At 38.5% G+C, this 27,208-nt stretch overlaps 2 protein-coding genes across 4 annotated transcripts in view; both read right to left on the bottom strand.

The window, feature by feature from the left end:
* Positions 1–8,221, bottom strand: part of pigg (phosphatidylinositol glycan anchor biosynthesis class G (EMM blood group)) — a 154,984-nt gene extending 146,763 nt beyond the window's left edge. For 2 of the 3 annotated variants that reach the window (XM_061901499.1, XM_061901498.1), the window contains exons 1-2: positions 7,781–8,221; positions 7,503–7,708 (exon numbers count right to left, since the gene is read on the bottom strand). In XM_061901499.1, coding sequence (XP_061757483.1) covers positions 7,503–7,708; positions 7,781–7,934 — 360 coding nt within the window. In that variant the 5' untranslated portion in view covers positions 7,935–8,221. The remainder of the gene's footprint in view (positions 1–7,502; positions 7,709–7,780) is intronic. The other variant, XM_061901497.1, reaches the window with a different exon arrangement.
* Positions 8,222–10,503: 2,282 nt separating this feature from the next.
* The window catches only part of guf1 (GTP binding elongation factor GUF1), a 35,529-nt gene continuing 18,824 nt past the window's right edge, over positions 10,504–27,208 (bottom strand). Inside the window, exons 9-17 of the mRNA XM_061901500.1 lie at positions 25,029–25,168; positions 24,812–24,935; positions 24,530–24,662; positions 24,030–24,173; positions 20,827–20,960; positions 17,312–17,413; positions 11,102–11,221; positions 10,958–10,994; positions 10,504–10,866 (exon numbers count right to left, since the gene is read on the bottom strand). Coding sequence (XP_061757484.1) covers positions 10,732–10,866; positions 10,958–10,994; positions 11,102–11,221; positions 17,312–17,413; positions 20,827–20,960; positions 24,030–24,173; positions 24,530–24,662; positions 24,812–24,935; positions 25,029–25,168 — 1,069 coding nt within the window. The 3' untranslated portion in view covers positions 10,504–10,731. The remainder of the gene's footprint in view (positions 10,867–10,957; positions 10,995–11,101; positions 11,222–17,311; positions 17,414–20,826; positions 20,961–24,029; positions 24,174–24,529; positions 24,663–24,811; positions 24,936–25,028; positions 25,169–27,208) is intronic.

The raw sequence follows: 27,208 nt of genomic DNA, 5'->3' as shown, positions 1-27,208 counted from the left end.
ACGCATCCTGTGTTTTTTTCTGATTCTAATTGTGATCATACATTGAATCATTTGTTAATCTTTAAAACAATTAAGTACTTTATCAGAATGGATATGACCAATACTGCCCCTTAACTACTTTGTATTAGATCGATACCCATATTTGTAGTATCATCCAAAACTAATTAAAACTAAAAAGTATTTATGACATTTTAACAGAAGTGTGGATAGAAACGTGTTACAACAGAAAGTAACCAGATAGTAACAGTAAATTATCAAGTGATAACAATATTTTGACAAAATAATGTAACCGTAAATTGATTCAATATTTAGCGCATACGTCAGCAGCCAGAGTAGAAGCCTTTGTAACCCATTTGGCAATGGTTGTATTATAATTTACATACAATTTAATATTAAGGGATAAACATTATTATCGAAGGAGGAACTTTTACATCGTTTTTCCCCAGACCACAGAAATAAGACAAGTATTGGAAGTGACGGTTCGCCATCAACACAGGAGAGCCGCTATTTACAGCGTCCTGTGCCAGGTAAACGTCTGCGTTTTGTTCAGGAGAGACCACACAGAAGATAATACAAATAACAGCAGAAATTTATACATTTAAGAGATGGTTTGACAGAAGCAGACTATCTTTGAATGTCAGTAAAACTAAAATAATGCTACTCAGTTACATTAGGGGGAACCCATTCAGTTAGAACACTACATAATGAGTGATACATACGGTGATTACAAATACATTGGAAACAGACAACAGTTGACATACTTCACACAAAAGTCACAATTTCTCCGTCATAGTTAGTTTAAAGCTAATAAATGTTTTGAAAAAATGAGGCCAATATTTTTTTTTTTTTATACTTTCACAAAATAATAGCATGTTTTATTGTAAGTTTATTAGCTGGAGTAGGTTTACAACTATATACAGGTGTATTATATTGGTTTATTTTGTCGGAAAAACTAACGTCAACACGACAGCAATTGCATGCATCCAGGCACAGGCGGACACGTCCTTGGTAGCAGTCATGGCGACTGTTGTTTAGTTGGCCATACTTTCTTTATACACAACTCTGGGCCTGACGAGTTTGCTCATGAGGGCTCCTTAAAAGTAAAAGCAAAGGAGCAACGTTTGGTGCTGCTGGCCTACTGTCAACGAACAAGATTTTTGTTATTTTAAATACTGCAAGAAATATACAATAGGCTGGCCCATTTGTAAGGCTGTTTTCACACACTAAGATGATTTGTCACCAACGGTAATGCCATTGGAGTTACTGTGAGTTCAGATATTTTATTTATTAATTTTTTTCACGTTTAATAATTTTTTTGCATTTTTAATTTTGACAGTACCACATAAAATATGTTTTAATTGCTGATGCGGATTTATTGATTTTTAAAACCGTTAGAAAATAAGCTGTTTTGTACAATGCCCAGTAGTGCATACATGTGTTTATATATAATATTTCTCCAGCAATGGTCATGTGGTGACATCAATGATGGTATTTTGAGAGGTAATTATTGAAGTCGGACATCACTGAAGGGCTAGGTGTGAAACGCACTGCCAGCCACTGCATCGTAGCAATATAAAAAATAACATATACGTAATATTTACATATTATATATACAGTATACTGTGATGAGGTGGCGACTTGTCCAGGGTGTACACCGCCTTCTGCCCGAATGCAGCTGAGATAGGCTCCAGTAACCCCCCGCGACCCCGAACAGGACAAGCGGTAGAAAATGGATGGATGGATATACAGTATATCATATACTGATATATTATATGATATTTTATATACTATATATAACAAATCCCAATTACTCTGTACAATATTACAGTTTATGTAACAGCTGCAGCAAAAAAAAAAAGGGGGCAGCATAAAATAGAGTAGATCCAGCAGAAAACATACATTATAAACAAAGACAGGTGGCTAACATAGAAGCTGTCATTAATTATCATATTGGCCCCATAATTATCCATCTGATATTTATTGAGCACCCCTAGAAATGACAATTTAAATACCAGAGCCACCATCTTTTTTTTTTTCACTTGGGATTAATAACAAATATTTTTTGTTAACTTGTATCAAAAAGGAAGGTGACAATCTGCCATTACAAAAAGCTGTTGGACAATAAACTGGACTGGACTGTTAACACGGACCACTTGTACAGGAAAGGACAGAGCAGGCTGTACTTCCTCAGGAGGCTGCGCTCCTTCAACATCTCTAGAAAACTCTTGTGGATGTACTACCAGTCTGTGGTTGCTAGTGTTCTGTTCTACATGGTAGTGTGCTGGGGGGGGCAGTACATCTAAGAAGGACAGCTCCAGACTGGAGAAACTGATCAGGCGGGCCGATTATACGATCGGAATGAAACTGGGTTCACTGGTGATGGAGGCAGAGAAGAGGACTGTGGAAAAACTAGTGAGCATCCTGAATTATGCCAGTCACCCTCTGCATAGCGTTATCAGTATCCAGAGGAGCCTGTTCAGTGCGAGACTGCTTCATCCCAAGTGCAGGACTAATAGACTCAAAAACTTATTTGTCCCACACGCCATTAGACTGTACAACTCCTCTCTGTGGAGGGGGGGGGGGCACTAGGATGACAGGGGATGCAAAACAATAACAGTGCAATACTATTTCATTAACATGGTTACTAAGGCCTAGTTTCTGTTGGTATATTCCTATTTTAATGATATATTTTTATTCCCATTGTTGCTTTATATTTTCATTCTTATTGTAATATTTTTCTATTTTGTTTCCATTTATACCCCGATTATTTACTTTTTACTTTTTAAATAGATCTCAACTCTGTACACCGCTGCTGGAATTTTAATTTTCCTGAAGGAACTCTCCTGAAGAAATCAATAAAGTACTAACTACAGTGGGGCAAAAAAGTATTTAGTCAGCCACCGATTGTGCAAGTTCTCCCACTTAAAATGATGACAGAGGTCTGTAATTTTCATCATAGGTACACGTCAACTGTGAGAGACAGAATGTGGAAAAAAAATCCAGGAATTCACATTGAAGGAATTTTAAAGAATTTATTTGTAAATTATGGTGGAAAATAAGTATTAGGTCAATAACAAAAATTCAACTCAATACTTTTTAATATAGCCTTTGTTGGCAATAACAGAGGTCAAACGATTACTATAGTTCTTTACCAGGTTTGTACACACAGTACTTGGTATTTTGGCCCATTCCTCTATGCAGATCTTCTCGAGAGCAGTGATGTTTTGGGGCTGTCGCAGAGCAACACGGACTTTCAACTCCCTCCACAGATTTTCTATGGGGTTGAGGTCTGGAGACTGGTTAGGCCACTCCAGGACTTGAAAATGTCTCTTACGGAGCCACTCCGTTGTCCGGGCGGTGTGTTTGGGATCATTGTCATGCTGGAAGACCCAGCCTCATTTCATCTTCAAAGCTCTCACCGATAGAAGGAAGTTTTGGCTCAAAATCCCACGATACATGGCCCCATTCATTCTTTCCTTAACACCGATCAGTCGTCCTGTCCCCTTAACAGACAAACAGCCCAAAAACAAGAAGTTTCCACCCCCATGCTTCACAGTAGGTATGGTGTTCTTGTTATGCACCTCAGTATTCTTCTTCCTCCAAACACGACGAGTTGAGTTTATACCAAAAAGTTCTATTTTGGTTTCATCTGACCACATGACATTCTCCCAATCCTTTGCTGTATCATCCATGTGCTCTCGGGGAAACTTCAGACGGGCCTGGACATGCACTGGCTTAAGCAGGGGGACACGTCTGGCACTGCAGGATTTGATTCCCTGTCGGTGTAGTGTGTTACTAATGGTAACCTTTGTTACTTTGGTCCCAGCTCTCTGTAGGTCATTCACCAGGTCCCTCTGTGTGTTTCTGGGATTTTTGCTCACCGTTCTCATGACCATTTTGACCCCACGGGATGAGCTCTTGCGTGGAGCCCCAGATCGAGGGAGATTATCAGTGGTCTTGTATGTCTTCCATTTTCTGATAATTCCTCCCACAGTTGATTTTTTCACACCAAGCTGCTTGCCTATTGTAGATTCACTTTTCCCAGTCTGGTGCAGGTCTACAATTCTTTTCCTGGTGTCCTTCGACAGCTCTTTGGTCTTTGCCATAGTGGAGTTTGAGGTCTGACTGTTTGAGGCTGTGGACAGGTGTCTTTTATACAGATAACGAGTTCAAACAGGTTCCATTAATACAGTTAACGAGTGGAGGACAGAAGAGCTTTTTAAAGAAGACGTTACAGGTCTCTGAGAGCCAGATATCTTCCTTGTTTGAAGTGACCAAATACTTATATTCCACCATATTTTACAAATCAATTCTTTAAAATTCCTACAATGTGAATTCCTGGATTTTTTTTTTCACATTCTGTCTCTCACAGTTGAAGTGTACCTATGATGAAAATTACAGACCTCTGTTATCATTTTCAATGGGAGAACTTGCACAATCGGTGGCTGACTAAATACTTTTTGCCCCATTGTATCCATCTATCTATTAAGAAATTAGGTTATTTTAGGCTCAGTGGCCTTGTGGTTAGAGTGTCCACCCTGAGACTTGGAGGTTGTGATTTCAAACCCCGCCTGAGTCATACAAAAAGACTACAAAAAATGGGACCCATTACCTCCCTGCTTGGCACTCAGCCTCAAGGGTTGGAATTGGGGGGTAACATCACCAAATGATTCCCACGCTGCTGCTCACTGCTCCCCTCACCTCCAGGGCGTGCACAAGGGTGATGGGTCAAATGCAGAGGACAAATTTCACCACAACTAGTGTGTGCGTGACAAACATTGGTATTTTAGCTTAAGGTGGGGCCGGTGGTCCCTGGGCGCCACACCTGCTGTTTGGTTTGGGCTCTCTGGGTGGCTGGGGCCATACTCTGGTCCAACACACACTGGGAGTCAAATATATTGTACATACAAATACACATATACTCACACACACATAGAAACATAGGTACCTACGCTCCCACATACATACACAAATACAGTACATACCTACATACTCAAAGTTCGTTCATCCACACGCACATTCACGGTACTAACATACGCATACTGTACATATACATTCACCGTACAAACATACATATACACATACTGTTCATATACATTTACTGATTATGTGCATGAGTGTCTCATGCACATAATCACGTTTCATCAAACATATATTAACGTTGTTGCCCTAGGGTAAACTGGGTAACACATGGCACACTGACAAAGCTTAACCCATTGTTACTATAACAATCTACAAGATTAATATAGGTTGCCTCTGTCTCTTCCCCTCCATCTTTTGGTATTTCTTTTCTTATCTCTAGTTATCATTATGTATATGTATTGTTGCATTTTAGCAACTGTATTGTTGTTAATAGATGTAAATTATTGGTATTGTTCATTATCAATAGCGCTATTACTATTGGTATTTGTATTGCTCCAGTTGCAGTGTAAAAATGCTCATTGTCATTACTATATTACTATTTATTTCGCTAACTGCTTCTTTGCTATCACTTTTATGATCATTTGTACTATTGTATGTGCTGGTGTTGTTCTATTGTTGTTGTTGTTATTGTTGTGTTTGCTGTTGTTTTTTTCTCTCTGTCTAATAATAATAATAACTTAGATTTACATCGCACTTTTCTAAACACTCAAAGCGCTCACAGAGAAGTGGGACTCAACATTCATTCACACCTGGTGATGGTAAGCTACATCTGTAGCCACAGCAAGGCCTGGGGTAGACTGACGGAAGCGTGGCTGCCATTTTGCGCCTACGGCCCCTCCGACCACCACCTATCATTCATTCATTCATCAGTGTGAGAGGCAATGGGGGCAAAGGGTGAAGTGTCCTACCCAAGGACACAAAGGCAGCGATTTTTTGGATGTCAATAGGTGGGAAGCGAACCTGAAACCTTTAGGTTTCTGGTCGGCCGCTCTACCCACTACGCTAGGGGTGTCAAACTCATTTTAGATCAGGGGCCACATGGAGAAAAATCTACTCCCAAGTGGGCCGGACTGGTAAAATCCCTGCACGATAACTTAAAAATAAAGACACCTTCAGATTGTTTTCTGTGTTTAAAAATAGAAGAAGCACATTCTGAAAATGTACAAATCATAATGTTGTTGTTCTTTTACACTTACATGTTGCGGTTAATAGTATTTATCTTTATTTGTCATTATTTGTATTTTCTGAATGAAAATACAAATAATGTTCACTGTTCATCTGTCAACTCAATGGTGTTCATTTTCAGTCTATCAAGATAAAAAAAATATCAAAATCAAATTACAGTATGCCATGTATGTAGTTTGATCATTTTCCTCGATTGATGTACTAACACCATGTGGTTTATTTTGTACATATGTACCATCATCTAGAGATACAAAGAATTGCTATTCCAACATCCAGTAGACACATGTAGAAGAGCTGTTTCTTTCATTCAAAAATTTTAAGTTAATTTGTATACTTAGCAAACTCATCCTGCGGGCCGAAAAAAACCTGTTCGCGGGCCGTACGTTTGACACCCCTGCACTAGGCCATGCCGCCCCTGTCTAATGCCCCTCTTATCCCCACAACTTTCACCTGTTTTCCTTTTCTTTCTTTTTTTTTATATCCCCTCCTGCTCCGGCCCGGCTGCACCAAATGATAATATAAATACATCTAATAAAGTCGAATTTAAATAAGGCAACAAGAGAAGTATCCAACACTTGTCTTTTGTAAAGTAAATCTGAACAGCCAATATGATGGGCATCTACAACACTGGCCGAGAGTTGGTTGGCGGCCGAGAGTAGAGTCGGTTCTCTTGGTTGCTTTGTTGGGTCTGCTCCTGCGTCTGGCCATGCTCCCTCCACACCAGCAGACGATGGCGTGGAACACCGCAGAGGCCACCACAGTGTATATGTTTCTTTTAGTTTTTATTAATAGCTGTATGTAGAATTGGCTGGTTGTATCTGCTGCTTTAATATCTTTAATGTCCTTTGTCTTCTGATGTTTGATGTTTCCCTCTTACACACTTGTGAGAGGGATGTGTACTATGGCTATGAGGAGTTGTTTTTTTTCCCCTTGGCCTCAGTCTGGACCCCCTCTCCAGGGCCCAGGCTTAGACCGATTTTTTTATTATATTTTATTTTATTTTAATATTTTTTCTCCCATTCCCCCCACTTGTTTACCTGTATTTCACCTTTTTTTGTAAGAGGCGCTGAAAGCCGGCAGACCAGCAGCGATCCTGTTCTGTCTCCCTGTAACGTTTGTCTGCTCTTGAATGGGATTGTGCTGAAAATTTTGATTTTCCTGAAGGAACTCTCCTGAAGGAATAAATAAAGTACTATCTAATCTAATCTATATGATTTGCCTGAGAAGTTGGACAGGACAAAAAATAAATACATAAATAAAAATAACTTAAGGTGAGTAGTATACACTTGAACACAAATGTGGTGAGGAATGTCTTTGTACAAGTTGAACGAATGCAAATCAAGGTCAGTGTGTGCAGGCTATGAGAATATTAGTGAAAATTAATACTAGTTTACCTTGATCCTGGGCATGGTGACAGTTGGGGGCCTAGCTTTTGCTACGAAGCTAAGTGTTGATCCTTTTTCCACCAGGTGTCTGGTGTAGGGCATATTCATGCGACCATTGGCTCCTAGCACGAAGTCGTCTCGCAGGGCATCGACTAACATGATAACCACCCTTTGAAACAAGGGCTGCGGGATGCGAGACGAGTTGGGAGGACTGCCTGCAAAGCGAGCAAATATATCATCCGTGAGTAGACGCACTTCTTACACGAGCTCACGCCGGGTGGACGCACCTGTCAGCGGCTCCAGAGGCAGGTCCGCCAGCCTGCTCTTGGACGACAGAGACGACTTCACGGGCACAGGAAAGAATCCTCTCAGGAAGACAGCAACTCCAACTACTTCTAATATTAAGATCAACGAGGCAAAGACGGACGAACGAACTTTCATTTTCGCTTGATGAAAGCACACCGACAGGTAACACACGGCTTTTTATAGTTTACCGAAATACAACGCATTAAATCAACTTGCAGCTGTCAAACATTAAAAGGTCTATTAGACCGCCACTCTGTCGTAAAGTACACTTTATAGACCTCAAACCATTAGAAACATAGCAGGCACCATTCAAAACTACTTCCGCGTTTGTGCCATCATCAACTACGGAAAGCGCTTAAGGTCAAACAAAACAGATTATTTTTGTTGTGAAAAAAAAATTCCATCCATCCATCCATCCATTTACTACCGCTTATCCCTTTTGGGTTGGGGGGAGGGGAGGGGGGCTATCTCAGCTGCATTCGGGCGGAAGGTAGCGTACACTCTGGACAAGTCGCAATCTCATCGCAGCGCCATCACAGATAGACAGACAACATTCACACACTAGGGACCATTTAGTGTTGCCAATCAACCTATCCCCAGGTGCATGTCTTTGGAGGTGGGAGGAAGCCGGAGTACCCGGAGGGAACCCACGCAGTCACGGGGAGAATGTTGTAGGCACAAAACCAATGTGAGCAATTTGCAAAATGCGCAACCGCATTTTGCAAATGTGTGTAATGCGCAATCTTTTTGCAAATTGCTTCCAGCTTTATATTTGAATAATGTATGGTTCACATTTTGCAAATCAATGGGCGCAAATACAGGTTTTTGGTGTCAAAATAATGTATTAAATACTTATGTAAATCTATTCATTTGTAGTCGGGACAATATAACTAAGTATAGCCCTCAAATCAGTCCTAACCTAACCCTAACCCAGTGGTTCTTAACCTTGTTGGAGGTACCGAAACCCACCAGTTTTATATGCGCATTCACCGAACCCTTCTTCAGTGAAAAATAAAAAAATGTTCAAATTCAATACAAAGTTATATGTTTTTGGTAACATTTTAATTTGGGGAACATATTCTAAGTAACACAGACTTAATTTTTCGTTACTTGGACACTAGAGGAACATATCCTAAGTAATAAAGACTTAATTAAGAGTTATTTGGTTAGGGTCAGGGTTAGAGGGTTAGGGTTATAATAAGGACATGCCGAATAAGGCATTAAAAAGTACTTAATAATGACCAGTTAAGAGCCAATATGTTACTAATTCGCATGTTAATTAGCAACTAATTATTGGTGAATATGTTCCCCATACTCTAAGTAATACCATGTTTTTTTTACCGGTGCACAAAATGAACCGTGCATGAACATCAACTTGTTCAAGCAACAAAACCTCACAACAAATTACACACCTGCAAATCAGTCAGCTGTTACCGTATCCGTAATACGTCGATAGGGAGAAGTTTGTATTTACACGATGAGTTGGGTGTGTTTTGACCTCCGCCGAAACCCTGAGGCCGACTCACCGAACCCCTAGGGTTCCATCGAACCCAGCTTAAGAACCACTGCCCTAACCACTATACAGTGTACATCCACGACTAAACTACTGACTAAACTACTACCACAACTTGGTTTACTATTTATAAAATATAATGTAGGGTTACTGACTAAACCATCCACAAAATCTCGTTTTAAATCTCGTCTTGCCTAATGCAAATTGCTTGCGCACAATGGAAATGACGTATAATTTGCAAAGTGCGCAAGATTGGTGAAATACTTACAACAAAAAAATGGAAACTCCACACAAAAAGATCCCGAGGCCGTGATCGATCATCTTTGGTACATATTTACAAAGCTACAATACACTCTTTGTTTTTACAAATGTAATACATTTTGGATTGGTCTCAAAATATATTAATATGAATAAATAAATACATTTCCGTTTTCAGTAATTTAGTGGCCATAATCATATTGAACATAAAATCAGCACTACTTATACATTTTAAATACACGTCATAGTCCACCTAATCGGTGCCATTTACGGCCGAGGAAATAAAATATATAACTGCCACATAAAATTAAGTGAATTGTAGTTATTTTATTATGCAACTGATCTTTCATATTTATTTTGTTGAATAATTATGAAATTCAACTCAAAATGTTAATTTGCCTTTAATGCAAAAAAAAAAAAAGGCATGTTTTTTGTCTTCATTTCCTTAACTTAAGATTTGGTATAAACATATTTATGTTTTAATGCATTAGATTCATTTTATTTATTTAAAAAATTGTTAACATTTATACTTTAGTCATGACCGTAAACCACATATTACCCCAACACCTAAAAGTGTAGACTACAACATTTCATAAGTCACATGGTCCACAGGAAGTTGCATCATTCACATAACAAAACAGTTTTTTGGGTGCAAGTTTTTTTGTTTTTTTTTAATTGCTGTAATGTGCTTGGTGTCGACATGCTTTTAGCATAAATGTCATGTGGTTATACTTCACGTATTTTAACATTTTATGGTAAAAACCCTACTGTTACTTTCAGTCCTGTAACCCAAATGAGTAATTTTTAGCTTAATATACCCTTGTGCAAAAATGAAGTTAAATTGCCTGGGATGGAAAATGCACATTAGTGAGCTGCACCCCTGGCGAAAAAGGCCACATTGTAATTTGAAGATTACAAAAATAAAAATTATACTTGTTACATATATGACGGTTTATTACTACTGTACACTGTGCACTAATTAGCAATACAGTTATGTCAGTTCACGTATCAATTACTATTTCATCCAGAAGATAATCTAAAAGTCTTTCACGAATCTTGAATACAGCTTAAAAATGTGTATATATAATATTACATTTACAGTTGTATTCTTTCCTCTTCACAGCATACATAAAATGTATACATATTAGTATATTCCCAATTTTATTTTTCTTTCCTCTTCAGAACATTAATAAAAACATCTTTGGGTACGTCCACATTGCCGATACGCCTCATCTTCTTCTTGCCTTCAGCTTGTTTCTTCAAGAGCTTCATCTTGCGAGTTATGTCACCTCCATACTAGCAAAAGAGAAGGTTTTAATGCAACATTTGTGAAACTATAATACAAACCTAAGTAAATACATTATGCTTGATTTAAAAATATACTTACGCATTTTGCGAGTACATTTTTTCTGTAAGCTTTTATTCTGAAAGAGCCACAGATTGCCATATTGGTTATATAAGAACGGGTATAGATAGCTGTAATATTTTCTAGAAAGGTTGTTCAAGATGCAGAAAAGAGTGTGTCACTCACGTCTCTCTTGCAAGGACTTTACTTCCGATAGCTGCTTGGACGGCAACCTCAAACATCTGCCTGGGAATGGAATCTTTGAGTCTTTCACACATGGATTTTCCGGTGCTGTACGCACGTTCTCTAAAAATGCAAGGAAACATTTTTAATTTGCTAACACAAACGTCTCTGCAGTTAGACAGTTGTAATAACTAATATTACTAGACTAAAATATGTGATGTGAAGCGCACATACATACACACTTGTCCAATGTTGTAAACCAGGGGTCTCAAACTTAATTTAACCGGGGGTTAGGGTGAGGCTGGGCCACACAAAGTGTTCACCTCAGAATCACGTATTAACCACAGGACAACATTTGATAACTACTTCTACCAGCATGTACAGTGACCCTGAGCTATAGTTGTTCTTAAGTCATTATAAATCTAAATTTCAAACTAAAAATGGTGTATTTTGACACAGTTGCGTTCCCTAGAACAGTGGTTCTCAACCTTTTTCAGTGATGTACCCACTGTGAATATTTTTTTAATTCAAGTACCCCCTAATCAGAGCAAAGCATTTTTGGTTGAAAAAAAGAGATAAAGAAGTAAAATACAGCACTATGTCATCAGTTTCTGATTTATTAAATTGTCTAAAAATTCAAAATATTGCTTATTTGTAGTGGTCTTACTTGAACTATTCTGAAAAACGATATAAAAATAACTAAAAACTTGTTGAGAAATAAATAAGTGATTCAATTATAAATAAGGATTTCCACGCATAGAAGTAATCATCAACTTAAAGTTCCCTCCTTGGGGATTGTAATAGAGATCCACCTGGATTCCTGAACTTAATTCTAAACATTTCTTCACAAAAAAAGAAATCTTTAACATCAATATTTATGGAACATGTCCACCAAAAAATCTAGCTGTCAACACTAAATATTGCATTGTTGCATTTATTTTCACAGTTAATGAACTAACATTCATATTTTGTTGAAGTATTATTCAATAAATATTTTTTAAAGGATTTTTGAATTGTTGCTATTTTTAAAATTAAAAAAAAAAATCTCACGTACCCCTTGGCATACCTTTAAGTACCCCCACGGGTACGTGTACCCCCATTTAAGAACCACTGCTCTAGAAGATAGACAGAGACACTTAGGCTTGCTTAACTGATGCTGATGCTCTTGTTGCCCAATGTGTGTTGGTTGTACTGTATTTTTTGTGTTTGTACCCTTATTGAAGCCAGTGTTCTTCCTAGTGGGATTCAAGATTTCCATAATATATTCAAGAATTAGCCACCCAGGCTGCAATTAAACCAGTTGCATGTTTGAGAGCCCTATTGTAAACTGTGATGTCAACTCCTCAGTAAGAAACATTGCTATTGGCTGAAGCAAAGTGTAAAACTGTTCTGTGGTCTGACGAGTCCACATTTCAACATTTTTTTGGAAACTGTGGACGTCCTGTCCTCCAGAGCAAAGAGGAAAAGAACCATCAGGATTGTTTTAGGCGCAAAGTTCAAAAGCCAGCATCTGTGATAGTATGGGGGTGTATTAGTGCCCAAGGCATGGGTACCTTACACATCCGTAAAGGAAACATTAATGCTGAAAGTTACTTACAGGTTAGGAGCAACTTTTGTTGCTATCCAAGCAACGTTATCATGGACGCCCCTCCTTATTTCAGCAAGACAATGCCAAGCCACATTTCACAACAGCGTGACTTCATTGTAAAATAATGCAAGTACTAGACTGGCCTGCCTGTCGTCCAGACCTGTCTCCCGTTGAAAATGTTTGGCGCAATATGAAGCGTAAAATACCACAACTGAGACCCTGCACTTTTAAATAACATAAGCTGTACATCAAGTAAGAATGAGAAATAATTCCACCTGAAAAGCTTCAAAAATTGGTCTCCTCAGTTCCCAAACATTTACTGAGTGTTGTTAAAAGGAAAGGCTATGTAACACAATGGTAAAAATGCCCCTGTGACAACTTTTTTGCAATGTGTTGCTGCCATTAAATTCTAAGTTAATGATTATTTGTAAAAAAATGAAATTTCTCAGTTCGAACATTAAATATCTTGTCTTTGTAGTGTATTCAATTGAATATAAATTGAAAAAGATTTGCAAATCCTTGTATTCTGTTTTCATTTACGAATTACACAACGTGCCAACTTCACTGGTTTTGGGTTTGTAAAGTGTCCACAAAAAGTGGTAAATTTCTCCTGCATGTTTGAAAACACAGCAAAAACGACACAGGTAGGCACATGAAAAACATTAATGTGCATTAAATGAGAGTGTCTCCGTTGTGACGCCCCGTATATAAAATGCAAAATCGTCATTTAAATAGGGCTATCTGCACCACTTAATAATTGTACACACAATCTTAGTAAATCACACCCAACATGCCCACTAATAGCACACACTTTTTTAACTTTTATAGAATGCTATGTTTATTGTTTAGTGCATGGTATTTGGATCTTAGTGAATCAGGCCCATACTGTATCAAACAACCAAATTATAGAAAGAAGGCAAAGTTATTACTGTTAGCACAGGAAAAAAAAAAGTGCAGCAGAATCAATCAATCAATCAATCAATGTTTACTTATATAGCCCTAAATCACTAGTGTCTCAAAGGGCTGCACAAACCACTACGACATCCTCGGTAGGCCCACATAAGGGCAAGGAAAACTCACACCCAGTGGGACGTCGGTGACAATGATGACTATGAGAACCTTGGAGAGGAGGAAAGCAATGGATGTCGAGCGGGTCTAACATGATACTGTGAAAGTTCAATCCATAATGGATCCAACACAGTCGCGAGAGTCCAGTCCAAAGCGGATCCAACACAGTCGCGAGAGTCCAGTCCAAAGCGGATCCAACACAGCAGCGAGAGTCCCGTTCACAGCGGAGCCAGCAGGAAAACATCCCAAGCGGAGGCGGATCAGCAGCGCAGAGATGTCCCCAGCCGATACACAGGCGAGCAGTACATGGCCACCGGATCGGACCGGACCCCCTCCACAAGGGAGAGTGGGACGTAGGAGAAAAAGAAAAGAAACGGCAGATCAACTGGTCTAAAAAGGGAGTCTATTTAAAAGGCTAGAGTATACAAATGAGTTTTAAGGTGAGACTTAAATGCTTCTACTGAGGTGGCATCTCGAACTTTTACCGGGAGGGCATTCCAGAGTACTGGAGCCCGAAATGAAAACGCTCAATAGCCCACAGACTTTTTTTGGGCTTTGGGAATCACTAATAAGCCGGAGTCCTTTGAACGCAGATTTCTTGCCGGGACATATGGTACAATACAATCGGCAGGATAGGATGGAGCTAGGCCGTGTAGTATTTTATACGTAAGTAGTAAAACCTTAAAGTCACATCTTAAGTGCACAGGAAGCCAGTGCAGGTGAGCCAGTACAGGCGTAATGTGATCCAACTTTCTTGTTCTTGTCAAAAGTCTAGCAGCCGCATTTTGTACCAACTGTAATCTTTTAATGCTAGACATGGGGAGACCCGAAAATAGTACGTTACAGTAATCGAGACGAGACGTAACAAACGCATGAATAATGATCTCAGCGTCTTTAGTGGACAGAATGGAGCGAATTTTAGCGATATTACGGAGATGAAAGAAGGCCGTTTTAGTAACGCTTTTAATGTGTGACTCAAAGGAGAGAGTTGGGTCGAAGATAACACCCAGATTCTTTACCGTGTCGCCTTGTTTAATTGTTTGGTTGTCAAATGTTAAATAGAGGTCGGTGTCTAGCAGGACCGATAATCAGCATTTCCGTTTTTTGGCGTTGAGTTGCAAAAAGTTAGCGGACATCCATTGTTTAATTTCATTAAGACACGCCTCCAGCTGACTACAATCCGGCGTGTTGGTCAGCTTTAGGGGCATGTAGAGTTGGGTGTCATCAGCATAACAGTGAAAGCTAATACCGTATTTGCGTATGATGTCACCTAGCGGCAGCATGTAGATGCTGAAGAGTGCAGGGAATTGAATGATGGATGCCCCCTTCACATTTTTGAATGCCTAGACATGTCCCAGCTGCATGCTGGGACATATCTAAATGCATTTCATTGTGTTCTGTCAATATAACCATACTTTTTTTTTTTTTTATAAAATGTGTTTTATATTTATATTTTTGAGTGTTTGGAACATTCAATTGCATTTGTATGATTTCTTATAGAAAACATTGCTTTGGTTTTTCTCACAACTTTTGGAATCGGTTACTAACCAAAAGTGGAGATATTACTGTACTTCCACATTCTGAGGTTCATTGAATGCATCAGTCAAAACTAGACAGTCAACAACAATGACGGCAATAACTTCTGTATTTTAGTAAATATACTTGGTGACCAGTGAGGCCTGCGAACTATCGGTATTTGAAGCTCTCCTTTACAGGAAACTGAACAACAACAACAATTTTACAGCATCAGCGTGGAGCAAGCAACATGCCTCAAGTTCTTTGGGTTTCACGTAGCTACTGACCTAACATGGTCAACCGACATGGCAGCAGTGGTCAGGAAGGGCTAGGAGAGACTGCACTTTTTTAAGACTTCTTAAGAAATGTGACATTGAGACAGGTCTTCGGCAGACTTTCAATCGCTCCACTGTGGAAAGCGTCCTGATCTACTGCTTCACAATGTGGTATGCCACCTGTACAGCCAAGGACTGGGAAGCCCCCCAGTGGTTCATCAACAAAGAAGATGGGCTGCTCTGTACCCCTTCTGGAGGACATTGCAACAACACGTGAGAAAAAAAGAGCCAGGGGCATTCTGTCTGACCCCCCATATCCTGGCCAGGGCCTCTTTGAACGTCTGCCCTCCAAAAGGAACTATGGGGTCTCAAGGAGCCAAACTTTGTCTCAAGAACACTTTGGCTCCTGAACACTAGACACTAGTCACCTAACTCCACAGATATCCCTTCCATTCAAATCATCAAGGAGAGAGTGGGGCACAGGGGTCTCATTAGTTGCAAGAGTGGAGGACTTTTTTACGGGCTGGGGGATGGGGCGGTATTGCCATTTAATATTTATTATTGCACTACTGCTATGTATGCACTGCGTAAAGAGTAGTCCATCATATTGTTGTTGTGTACCTGCTGAGCAGTGACAATAATGACTATCCTATTCTATTTAGAAGCTAAGGTAGTCAAGGTAAAGTGTGTGTTATAACATTATGTGCCTTAAAGAACTAATCAAGTCAAGTCATGCCAGGCTGAGCTCCAAGAAATACGGAGGAGCAGCCTTCATCAGTGATGTGAAGGACTTCAATTACCAGGATGTGCACCAGCTCCCTTACTGCTTCAGTAAGTATTGATCTGCTTTGCGTCATCATTTTTGCTACATTGTCCTTGTATGCTATGTCATATCATTATCATACAAATGTAACAAACTGCCAAGTAGACATTTTTCGATGTTTTGGTGGGTGTCATATTTTGTGCTCCATAAACTCTGAAAGGTTTTGAAGGATGAAGGACTCTTTCACCTTTACAGTGAGCGTAGCGATTCAATCTGTAGGGAAGTCGTTTACATTAGGGATGCTTCGAACAGGTTTTTATGCTGCCATTTCCGATCATCCCTAAGTGAGATCGGCTTATACCAATACCAATCCCATGTATAACTGTACATTTTTTTATTTATTTAGGGTGAGCCAATTGACAGTTCAACAATATTTACACAATATTTAACCTATCCCGCCATCGAGCCCATAATTAATCACAACAGAATAGGCGTGATTGGAGAGAATGCTACAAAACCAGAGCACGTTGACCAAGAGGAGATTAATGCAGATTTTCCCTGTATAAAACTTATGGAAAAAATATTGGTAACACTTAAGTATGGGGAACACATATTCACCATTAATTAGTTGCTTATTAAAATGCAAATTAGTAACATATTTGCTCTTAATTAGTAATTATTAAGTACTTATAAATGTCTTATTCTGCATTGTCTTATTATACAACCAGTAAGCCATTAATTAAGAGTCTTCCCTCAATAACCTCAGAATTATTGCTAATTACTAACCTTAACCCTAACCCTTACATGATCCCCTAGTGTCCCAATAACTCTAAATTAAGTTTTTGTTACTTTAATAAGCAACTAATTAATGGTGAATATGTTCCCCATACTAAAGTGTTGCCAAATTATTAAACCAAAGTGTCCCAATCGGAATTAATATCATTTTACAAGCCCTTTAAACGAGCTGGATAGGACCCTTTTAACATAAACATTTGAAAACGTACCTGTGTACAATTGTTGTGAGTTCTTCAACTGGGCGTCCATTCAGTAGGATATCCATCTTGATGAGATCAGCAGCCTGGTAGCCTGCATTCTCATAATCAAAGCTACGAAGGAGAACATTCAAATGAATGTCCAGGGGAGACACACAACACAATTTGACAAAATCAACAATTTAAGCACACACTTTATTTGGGTGTCCCAATTAATTTTCACTTTTCATACAAATATTGGGAGTTTTGAGTATTGGCTGACACTATTATTGATAGGATATCGGCACAATTATATTATTTTATAAACTAAAATGTTACAATAGGCTTGATCAAGTGATATTACTCAGAAAACAATGGTAGGTATGAAAAACACTAACTTAACCAAACCGTCCGGATTTCATCTATACTGTTGGAGTTAAGCTCATGACACAGTAAGTTGAATGATGTGGACACTTTTGTTACTGTATAATTTCTAATACATTTCTGCCTTTAAGACTTTATATGTGTAAGTAATATGCAACTATAGTTATTTGATTTTTGTTTATATTGACAAATATGCTATTTTAAACTGCAATATTGTTCAATTAAGGACGATTATAACATACACCTAGCTTCAAGTGCTTAGCTGTTGTAGACTGCTAGCCCCTACTAGCTTATGGCCGAACCATGTTTGTCTTTTCTAAAATACAAGAAGAGACCAAGCTTGTGTGCTTATTGGGAGACATTTAGATGTTAACTGACACTTCAGTTTTGCACAAGTACACATACTGTCGGACTGATTGTGTTAGGATTTCCCATGCAAGCCCATATAATCTAACCTGACTCCCGCCAGATCCTTGTAGTTTGCTGAGCTCCACACAAGGATCTGGGACTTCTCAATAGAAGATATATTTCAGAAGGCAGGCTCTTGTAAAAAAAACTAATTGTATGTGATTGGATAAACCTTGTCCGTTATCTTGAATGACGTGCTACTTCAACCACTCACATTAAAGAGAGCAACGCTGGGAAATCCTAAACAGAACGGCCGACAGAGTGAAAAGTTCTTTGTTCATCTTTCAAAGAATGAATATTCAATAGATTCGACAAAACAGTTGCAATAGCAGAATCAATATCAGCACACGACTGCTCGCTGCGTGCTGCCATTGTTGTTAGAGTCAAACAGTCGCTTCGGCGCTACGATACATCTATGAAAACCCGCCCGGTGATCCTGATTGGTTAATTATTTTTTTGTATCTTGAAGGAGTTTGCATTGTCCTCAAGCAATCCCCTTTTATTGGATCAGGACACCTCAATTATATACAAAACTATATACAAAGGCATTTCAGTAGAAAACAAACTACGATTATCATGATTATTAACAAATCATATAGTGATAATAAAACACATATTGAGAACATTAAGAATCAATTCATTAACTTAATGTGTATTTTTTAAAGAGATTCAACAGTTGCTCTTTTAATGTTCAACTCTGAGCTGCAGAGGGTGTTTGTTTGCATTTAAATAATCAAGAATCAACTGCCGCAAATGATAGAATGCTCTATTATCAATTACAAGCGGTCCTTGTGTTGCAACATTCCCACGTTTTGTGATGATGCACGCAGTGCCGTAAATGCTTGATGCTATAAAAAAAATACAGGCAAGAGACGGTAAAAGAGAACTTATCAATACACTGAGAACCGATAACGTCACCTATGTTCCTATTAGTTCATTTTTTCAAAACACATAGCCGATGAAAGGAAAGTGACAGTAAAGTGCACGACTCATCCAAGCTACTCAAATGTTGTGATTATGAAGAATAATAAAGATGGTATCTTTGAAAGGTGAAAGTGAAAGAGTCTTCTTCTCTTACGGAATAGACAATGGTAACTAAGCACTGTAGTGGTTTAACTTTGAACAATATTTTGTGACTGTTTTTTAGACGTACAGTATTTGTATAAAGCATTTGACACAATTAATCACAATATTTTAATAAAAAAACTGGAACGATATGGCATCAGAGGGTTAGTCTTAAATTGGATAAGAAGTTATCTAACGAACAGGAAACAATACGTGAAGCTAGGCGAACATACTTCTACAATGCTAAATATTTCCTGTGGTGTACCTCAGGGATCAATACTGGGACCTAAATTATTCAATCTCTATATAAATGACATTTGTAAAGTTACAAGAGATTTAAAGTTAGTATTATTTGCGGATGATACAACAGCCTTTTGTTCAGGAGAGAACACACAGTGGATAATACAAATAATAACAGAAGAAATGAACAAATTAAAAAAATGGTTTGACAAAAACAGACTATCATTGAATCTCAGTAAAACTAAAATAATGCTATTTGGTAACAGTAGAAAAGAAAGTCAAACACAAATACAAATAGACGGAATAGAAATTGAAAGAGTAAATGAAACCAAATTTCTAGGTATAATGATTGATGATAAATTGAACTGGAAATCTCATGTAAAAAATATACAACATAAAGTTGCAAGAAATACATCAATAATGAATAAAGCCAAATATTTTCTAGACCAAAAATCACTTTATATTCTCTACTGCTCACTAGTGTTACCATATCTGAGTTACTGTGTAGAAATATGGGGAAATAATTACAAAAGTACACTTCATTCACTAACAGTGTTACAAAAAAGATCAGTTAGAATAATACATAATGTTGGATATAGAAAACATACAAACCCTTTATTTATTGAATCAAAGATACTGAAATTCCACGACATAGTGGAATTGCAAACAGCTAAGATTATACACAAAGCAAACTATAACCTGCTTCCCAAGAATATACAACAATTCTTCTCAACAAAAGAAGAGAAATATAATCTTAGAGAAAAATGTAATTTAAAACATTTGTATGCACGTACAACACTTAAAACCTTCAGTATATCAGTATGTGGAATTAAATTATGGAATGGATTAAGCAAAGCAATCAAACAATGTACTAATATGATCCATTTCAAGAAACTCTTCAAACTGGAAGTGTTAACAAAGTACAAAAATGAAGAACCATGATAAAAATTCTGATTTTACTCACACATTCATTTTCAAAGTAATCTGACTTATCTCATCGTATGGATTAAAATTTAAGCAATTATTTATTTATTTGTATTGTGATTACTTATTACTTATGGAGTATACATTGTGAATACATTGAGAACAGGAAGTGAACAAAAGTTTTAGCAACTGTTATGTAAAGAAAAGGGGTAGGATTAAATAAGCTCTGCTTCTTCCTCCTCCTTTTCGAACATGTTGGAAAGAGAAACTGGAAATTGTGATGTATCATGTTGTATGCTTGCATGTTCGAAATAAACTCAAACTCAACTCAAACTCAACTCAGTATAATGTACTGTATATGTATGTGTTCTGTGCAGCGTGACTGACTTAGCTGTAAATTTAGCTACAATTTTAGGTATAAGCGCCAAATGACACTACTGTCGTACGAATGGAAGTTGTACTGTAAGCAGACCAAGGACCTCCTGTAATCAACTGGTAAAGTTCAGTGCTTTACCTGGCATATTTACCTGGCATATCCAGACGACATAGACTTGAGGAGGTCGTAGAAATCCACAACAATTTCATTTAAAGGGAAGAGATACTTCATCATCACACGCTGGTCATCCACATACAGCATATTCTTCTGGGTGCCTCTACGGTTCTACAAACATTACACTTTTATTACTAGGACTTCCACACTGAGTGATAGCTACAATGTTTATTATCATTATCAGCATTTCCTTGCATTTTTGAGTGCCTGAACATCATAACAATTTAAAGGCCTACTGAAACCCACTACTACCGACCACGCAGTCTGATAGTTTATATATCAATGATGAAATATTAACATTGCAACACATGCCAATACGGCCGGTTTAGTTTACTAAATTGCAATTTTAAATTTTCCGCGAAGTATCCTGTTGAAAACGTCGCGGAATGATGACGCTTATGTTTACGCGTGCTTGTGACGTTATTGGTCGGAGCGGACATTTTAGCCTAGCACCACTCACGGCTAAGAGTCGTCTGCTTTAATCGCATAATTACACAGTATTTTGGACATCTGTGTTGCTGAATCTTTTGCAATTTGTTCAATTAATAATGGAGACTATAAAGAAGAATGCTGTTGGTGGAAAGCGGTGGATTGCAGCTGCCTTTAGCAACCAAAACACAGCCGGTGTTTCTTTGTTTGATGTGAAGCTTTAATATGGAACAGAGCGGTCAAGCGAACGTGTTTCTCTACCACATGTCAACCAGCAAGTTTTTGGATGAGAAAATTGTGATATTAACTTGGCTCTTACCGGAGACATGAGCGGAGTTTGCGTCCTTCTGCAGCAGCTGTCAAAAAGGCAGCTGTGACTTTCTTGGCTACTCCATATGGCTTCGCTCAGAGACACTGGCGGTCACCGCAGCCCCCTGACTTTCAGGTATGACTTTATAATCTCATTAAAACACTAGTAACACAATAAGCAGATAAGGGATTTTCCAGTATTATCCTAATAAATGTGTCTAATAACATCTGAATCGCTCCCACTGCCGTCACCTTTTTTATTTTTCTAGTCCTTCACTCTAACTTTCCTCATCCACGAATCTTTCATCCTCGCTCAAATTAATGGGGATATCGTCGCTTTCTCAGTCCGAATCACTCTTGCTGCTGGTGGCTATGTTTATAATTAATGTGAGGATGTGAGGAGCCCTACAACCCATGATGTCACGCGCACATCGTCTGCTACTTCCGGTGCAGGCAAGGCTTTTTTATTAGCGACCAAAAGTTACGAACTTTATCGTGGATGTTCTCTACTAAACCCTTTCAGAAAAATATGGCAATATCGCGAAATGATCAAGTATGACACATAAATTGGACCTGCTATCCCCGTTTCAACAAAAAATTCTCATTTCAGTAGGCCTTTAACAACATTAGCAAGCCTATCTAGTTTTGTAAAAAAATTGGTAATACAGTGGAACATCAACCCCTAAAATTAAGTCCACGAAATATGGTGGAGATGTCTATAATTGTGTATTTCATTAACCTGTCGAATTTATGAGTGTTCCAGTTACTAGGACAGAAATCAAGATGGCCACATCCCTGAAAGCTATTATATCTTAATATACACTTATGGAAAAATATGCACTACTTCTGCAACCTTCAAACACAGTGGATGAAGAGTATATTAAGCTATTATATCTTAATATACACTTATGGAAAAATATGCACTACTTCTGCAACCTTCAAACACGGTGGATGAAGAGGAAACACAAAAACGTCATTGCTAGCAATGTAGTACACATATACACATGGAAAAAGGTCATTTATATTACTGTAATATTAGCATATATAAATGTCCAACAATACATTGTAGACGACTGACTTAGTGTCACAAAAATGGTCAGAAGAAGTATTAATGGATATTACAGAAACTTCTCTTATTGTTTACACTCAGAGCAGCTATCTTTGAAGCCAACTCAGCGGTGGTGAGGATTCGCCGAATTTCTGAGCTGCAAATTCGACCTTGGTTGGCGTTACAGTTGAAATTTTTGACTAGGAACCTAGAAATTCCGACTTCCCAGTAAAAATGGAACACACTATAGTATCTTGGGGTGTCCCAATCCAATATTGATATCGGACCAAAAAAAAAAAAGGTGTCTCTGATACAAGTAGTCCTGCAGCATGTTTACTTGCGCTGGATGGCCATTTAACAAGTAAATGTGCTCCAATAAGCACACAAAGTTTATTCTTCTATTTTAGTTAAGTTATTCACAAAAGGTAAACATGGTAGGCTATAGGCTACTAGGCGCGAGCACATTTGAACATAAGCTAGAAATGGATAATAAGTGTATCTTATTGACAAATACTGCAGTCTAAAACAGCACATTTGTCCATTTAATCAAGCGTCAAATAATGTAGTTGCCTATTACTTACACAAACGTCTCCAAGACAGGAGCCTATTAGAAAGTATCTAGTAACAAACGTGTCCGCATCATTCAACTTACTGTGTCACGAGTTCAACTTCATGAATTATCGTGACCACTCAGCGTCGCTTAAAAAAAAAGATTGTTCCACTTCAACCTAAATACAGCATAAGTCCATTCCAGACGGTCAATTATACATACGTTAGTGTTTTTCATGTCTACCAGTGTACTCTGCCTAATTTCCCTTGATCAAAGATGTCTAACATTTTACACTACAAAATAATAAAAGTATGTGTGATTTGTGCCGGCCAATATTCAAGGGGTCGATATCAGTATCAAATCTGAAGTGAAAGTTTGTATTGGGACACCCCTAATAATGACAGGATGCGCAAACAAGTGTTGAACATCCATGTTTGAACAGAAACAAGTAGTTGGCGTTGACCAACTTAGCCCAAATCAGAAACACGGACACTAGACAGAGGGGCGATGATACATTTCCCAAGGAATTTGGGCTGTCCCATAAAATGTAGAAGGAGCCTTTGATGACTTTCTAGGCAACATAAAATACAAATAACTGGGCTGTGTAAGGCCAGACGTGTAAATGATTGTTGTGTATGTTAAAGATGACACACGGAAGATAAGTCCCTTTATTAATTAATTAGTATGCCATCTGTGGCCTATGTCGAGTACGTCCATTGACTTGCGTAAATTCTTAATGGGTGTGGGAAAGCGAGGGCAGTTCAAAGTTGCTTGTGGCTGTGCTTATTCATTACGATGATGTTCCACTCTTCAGGAATCAAATAGCAAAGAAAACAAATCTTACCAAGCAGAGAGCTATAATCCTGCCAGTGTATGTGTCAGGGGCAAGAATGGTGCCCAAGACCATAGGCTCCAAATACTCAGACACGACGGATCTATCTGGGAACTGAACTGGGTTCACCACGGTGATCTCCTTCCTCCCGTGTTCCTGTAAAACCAACCGGTAAGATGAAGTTTCTCTTGATTTTCGATCAAATCAATGACATATTGTATGAAAAGTGACACATCTTAAAACTTGTCTTTTCAGTATGAATAATGAATATAGTATGAACTAAACTGAGTGCCATCTCATGTGTGTTAGTATGATGATAAAGTTATTTAAATCTTTGAATTAAATTATTTTGCAAACATTTTAATTTCTAACAATTATACTAATCCTAATGTATCTATTTGGAAGGAAGAATTTATTATATTAATCTTTTTGGGAAGTGCTGTGAAGTTGATCTCTTACCAGCCATGATAATCCAAGTTAGAATAAATGTGGCTCTTTAGCCTGGCTCTTACCTTGATAAGTTTAGGGGATGACAGGATGGCTTTGTAAGGCACCGTGGGTGCAGTTACAATTACAGATGCATTGTATTCCTGCTCCAGCCTCTGATTGAACACCTCCATGTGAAGGAGTCCTAGAAAACCCAGTCTGCAGGAGAACAAGTTCATTCTAGGGTTAAATCCTGTAGGTTTTTTCATTTATAGAGAATCGTGTGCACTTTATAGCCTTTGCGTTTTTTTCTACATCGTCTAACAACCTATTCATCATTTAGAGATTGTCAGGTATTTTGCACTGACCTCCAGCCAGCTCCCAGCGCCATACTGCTGTCCCTCTGAACGCTGACACTTGAGTCATTTAGAGTAAGTCTGTCAATAGCGCTGCGAAGGCCGGTGTATTCTGATTGGTCCACTGGATACATACCTGAGAAACAGAAAGCAAACCACAACAAAAGTCAGTGAGAGCAAGACTACCATTGTACAGTATCACCACAGTTTTTGAAGGACATCAACTTACCTGCAAAGACCATCGGTTTGGCTGGTTTGAACCCAGGCAGAGGTTCCACTGGCTGATCTTGGAAGTAAAGGGTATCTCCAATCTGAGCCTCTTTCACGTCCTTCATCCCGGCTACTAGGTAACCGACTTGGCCAGCGTGTCTAAGAAGTGAACAATGTATGACTTTACACAAGTACTCAAAAAAGCACAAAGAGACACTAAATGTGTTAGTAATAATCAAAGACAGTGAGTATATGAAAAATAGGGCTGTCGAAGTTAACGCAAGTAATTAACTAATCTAAAGAAATGATCGCATTATGTAAGCCTGGGCCGTAAATCGATTACCCGTAATCTAACAATAAATGAAAATAACCTTGACAAGTTGATAAATTGCTATGTCGGTGTGTGTTAGTTTTTTCGTCTGTCGCTTCCAATCGCTGTTCAAGAGAGTTAACTCAGTGCATCGCTCTCAGCTTTTATTCAAAGGCAACTGCAAATAACTGCAACCAGTTAAGGGTAAGCCTTTTTAAAGACCATAATGAAAATAATTTAAGACTAGTTCCTATCCATACTGACCAAAGTTAAAACTGAATTATATTTATATAGTGCCTTTTCTCTAGTGGCTCAGAGCGCTTTACATTGAGAAATCCATTTTCTACATTTAAGTTACAAACCTCGTTTCCATATGAGTTGGGAAATTGTGTTAGATGTAAATATAAACGGAATACAATGATTTGCAAATCCTTTTCAACACATATTCAATTGAATACACTACAAAGGCAAGATATTTAATGTTCAAACTCATAAACTTAATTTTTTTTGTGCAAATAATAATTAACTCAGAATTTCCTGGCTGCAACACGTGCCAAAGTAATTGGGAAAGGGCATGTTCACCACTGTGTTACATCACCTTTTCTTTTAACAACACTCAATAAACGTGTGGGAACTGAGAAAACTTATTGTTGAAGCTTTGAAAGTGGAATTCTTTCCCATTCTTGTTTTATGTAGAGCTTCAGTCATTCAACAGTCCGGGGTCTCCGCTGTCGTATTTTACGCTTCATAATGCACCACACATTTTCGATGACAGGCAGGTCTGGACTGCAGGCGGGCCAGGAAAGTACCCACACTCTTTTACCGTTTCTTTTCTTTTTCTACTGGATGAAGTACTGGCTGTCCAGAGTCATGACCCAGGATGGACCGCTCGTCCAGAGTCGGGACCCAGGATGGACCACTTGCCTGTGTATCGACTGGGGAGATCTCTGCACTGCTGATCCGCCTCCTGTTGGCTCCACTATGGACGGGATTCTCGCTACTGTGTTGGATCCAATTTGGACTAGACTCTCACGGTTGTGTTGGATCCACTATGGTTTGAACTTTCACAGTATCATGTTAGACCAGCTCGACATCCATTGCCTTCTGTCCCCTAGAAGGGGGTGGGGGTTGCCCACATATGAGGTCCTCTCCACGGTTTCTCATAGTCATTGTCACCAACGTCCCACTGGGTGTGAGTTTTCCTTGCCCTTATGTGGGCTCTACCGAGGATGTCGTTGTGGTTTGTGCAGCCATTCGAGACACTAGTGATTTAGGGCTATATAAGTAAACATTGATTGATTGATTGATTGATTGATTGATTGATTGAAGTGTATGATGAGCATTCCTCAACTTTATCAGTATTTATTGCCACCATTCCCAACTTCTTTGTCACGTGTCGCTGGCATCAAATTTGAAAGTTAATGATTATTTGCCCAAAAAAAATGTTTATCAGTTTGAACATCAAAAATGTTGTCTTTATAGCATATTCCACTGAATATGGGTTGAAAATGATTTGCAAATCATTGTATTCCGTTTATATTTACATCTAAGACAATTTCCCAACTCATATAGAAACGGGGTTTGTACATTTTAACCAGTGTGGATTCCACTGGGAGCAAGGTGGGTGAAATGTTTTGCCCAAGGATACAAGGGCATTGACTGGGATGGCGAAAGCTGGATTCAAACCTGAAACCTTCAAGATTCTGGTCGGCCGTTCTACCATCTGAGCCAAGACGCCCCAAAAAGTACAAAGACATGAAGAAAAATTATATTGCGAGAATGAAGTTCACTGCTCTTTCACAGTGGAAAAAAAAAAAGCTTTACACTAACTGAAAACACTGGAAACCTTTTGCAAACTAATATGTAATCTAATAAACTAAAAAAAAATA

Source organism: Nerophis ophidion, linkage group LG05 (assembly GCF_033978795.1).
Source record: "Nerophis ophidion isolate RoL-2023_Sa linkage group LG05, RoL_Noph_v1.0, whole genome shotgun sequence".
In the NCBI taxonomy this organism is placed as follows: domain Eukaryota; kingdom Metazoa; phylum Chordata; class Actinopteri; order Syngnathiformes; family Syngnathidae; genus Nerophis; species Nerophis ophidion.
The sequence above is the reverse complement of the archived record's forward strand: the minus strand, read 5'-3'. Positions and strand labels throughout refer to the sequence as shown.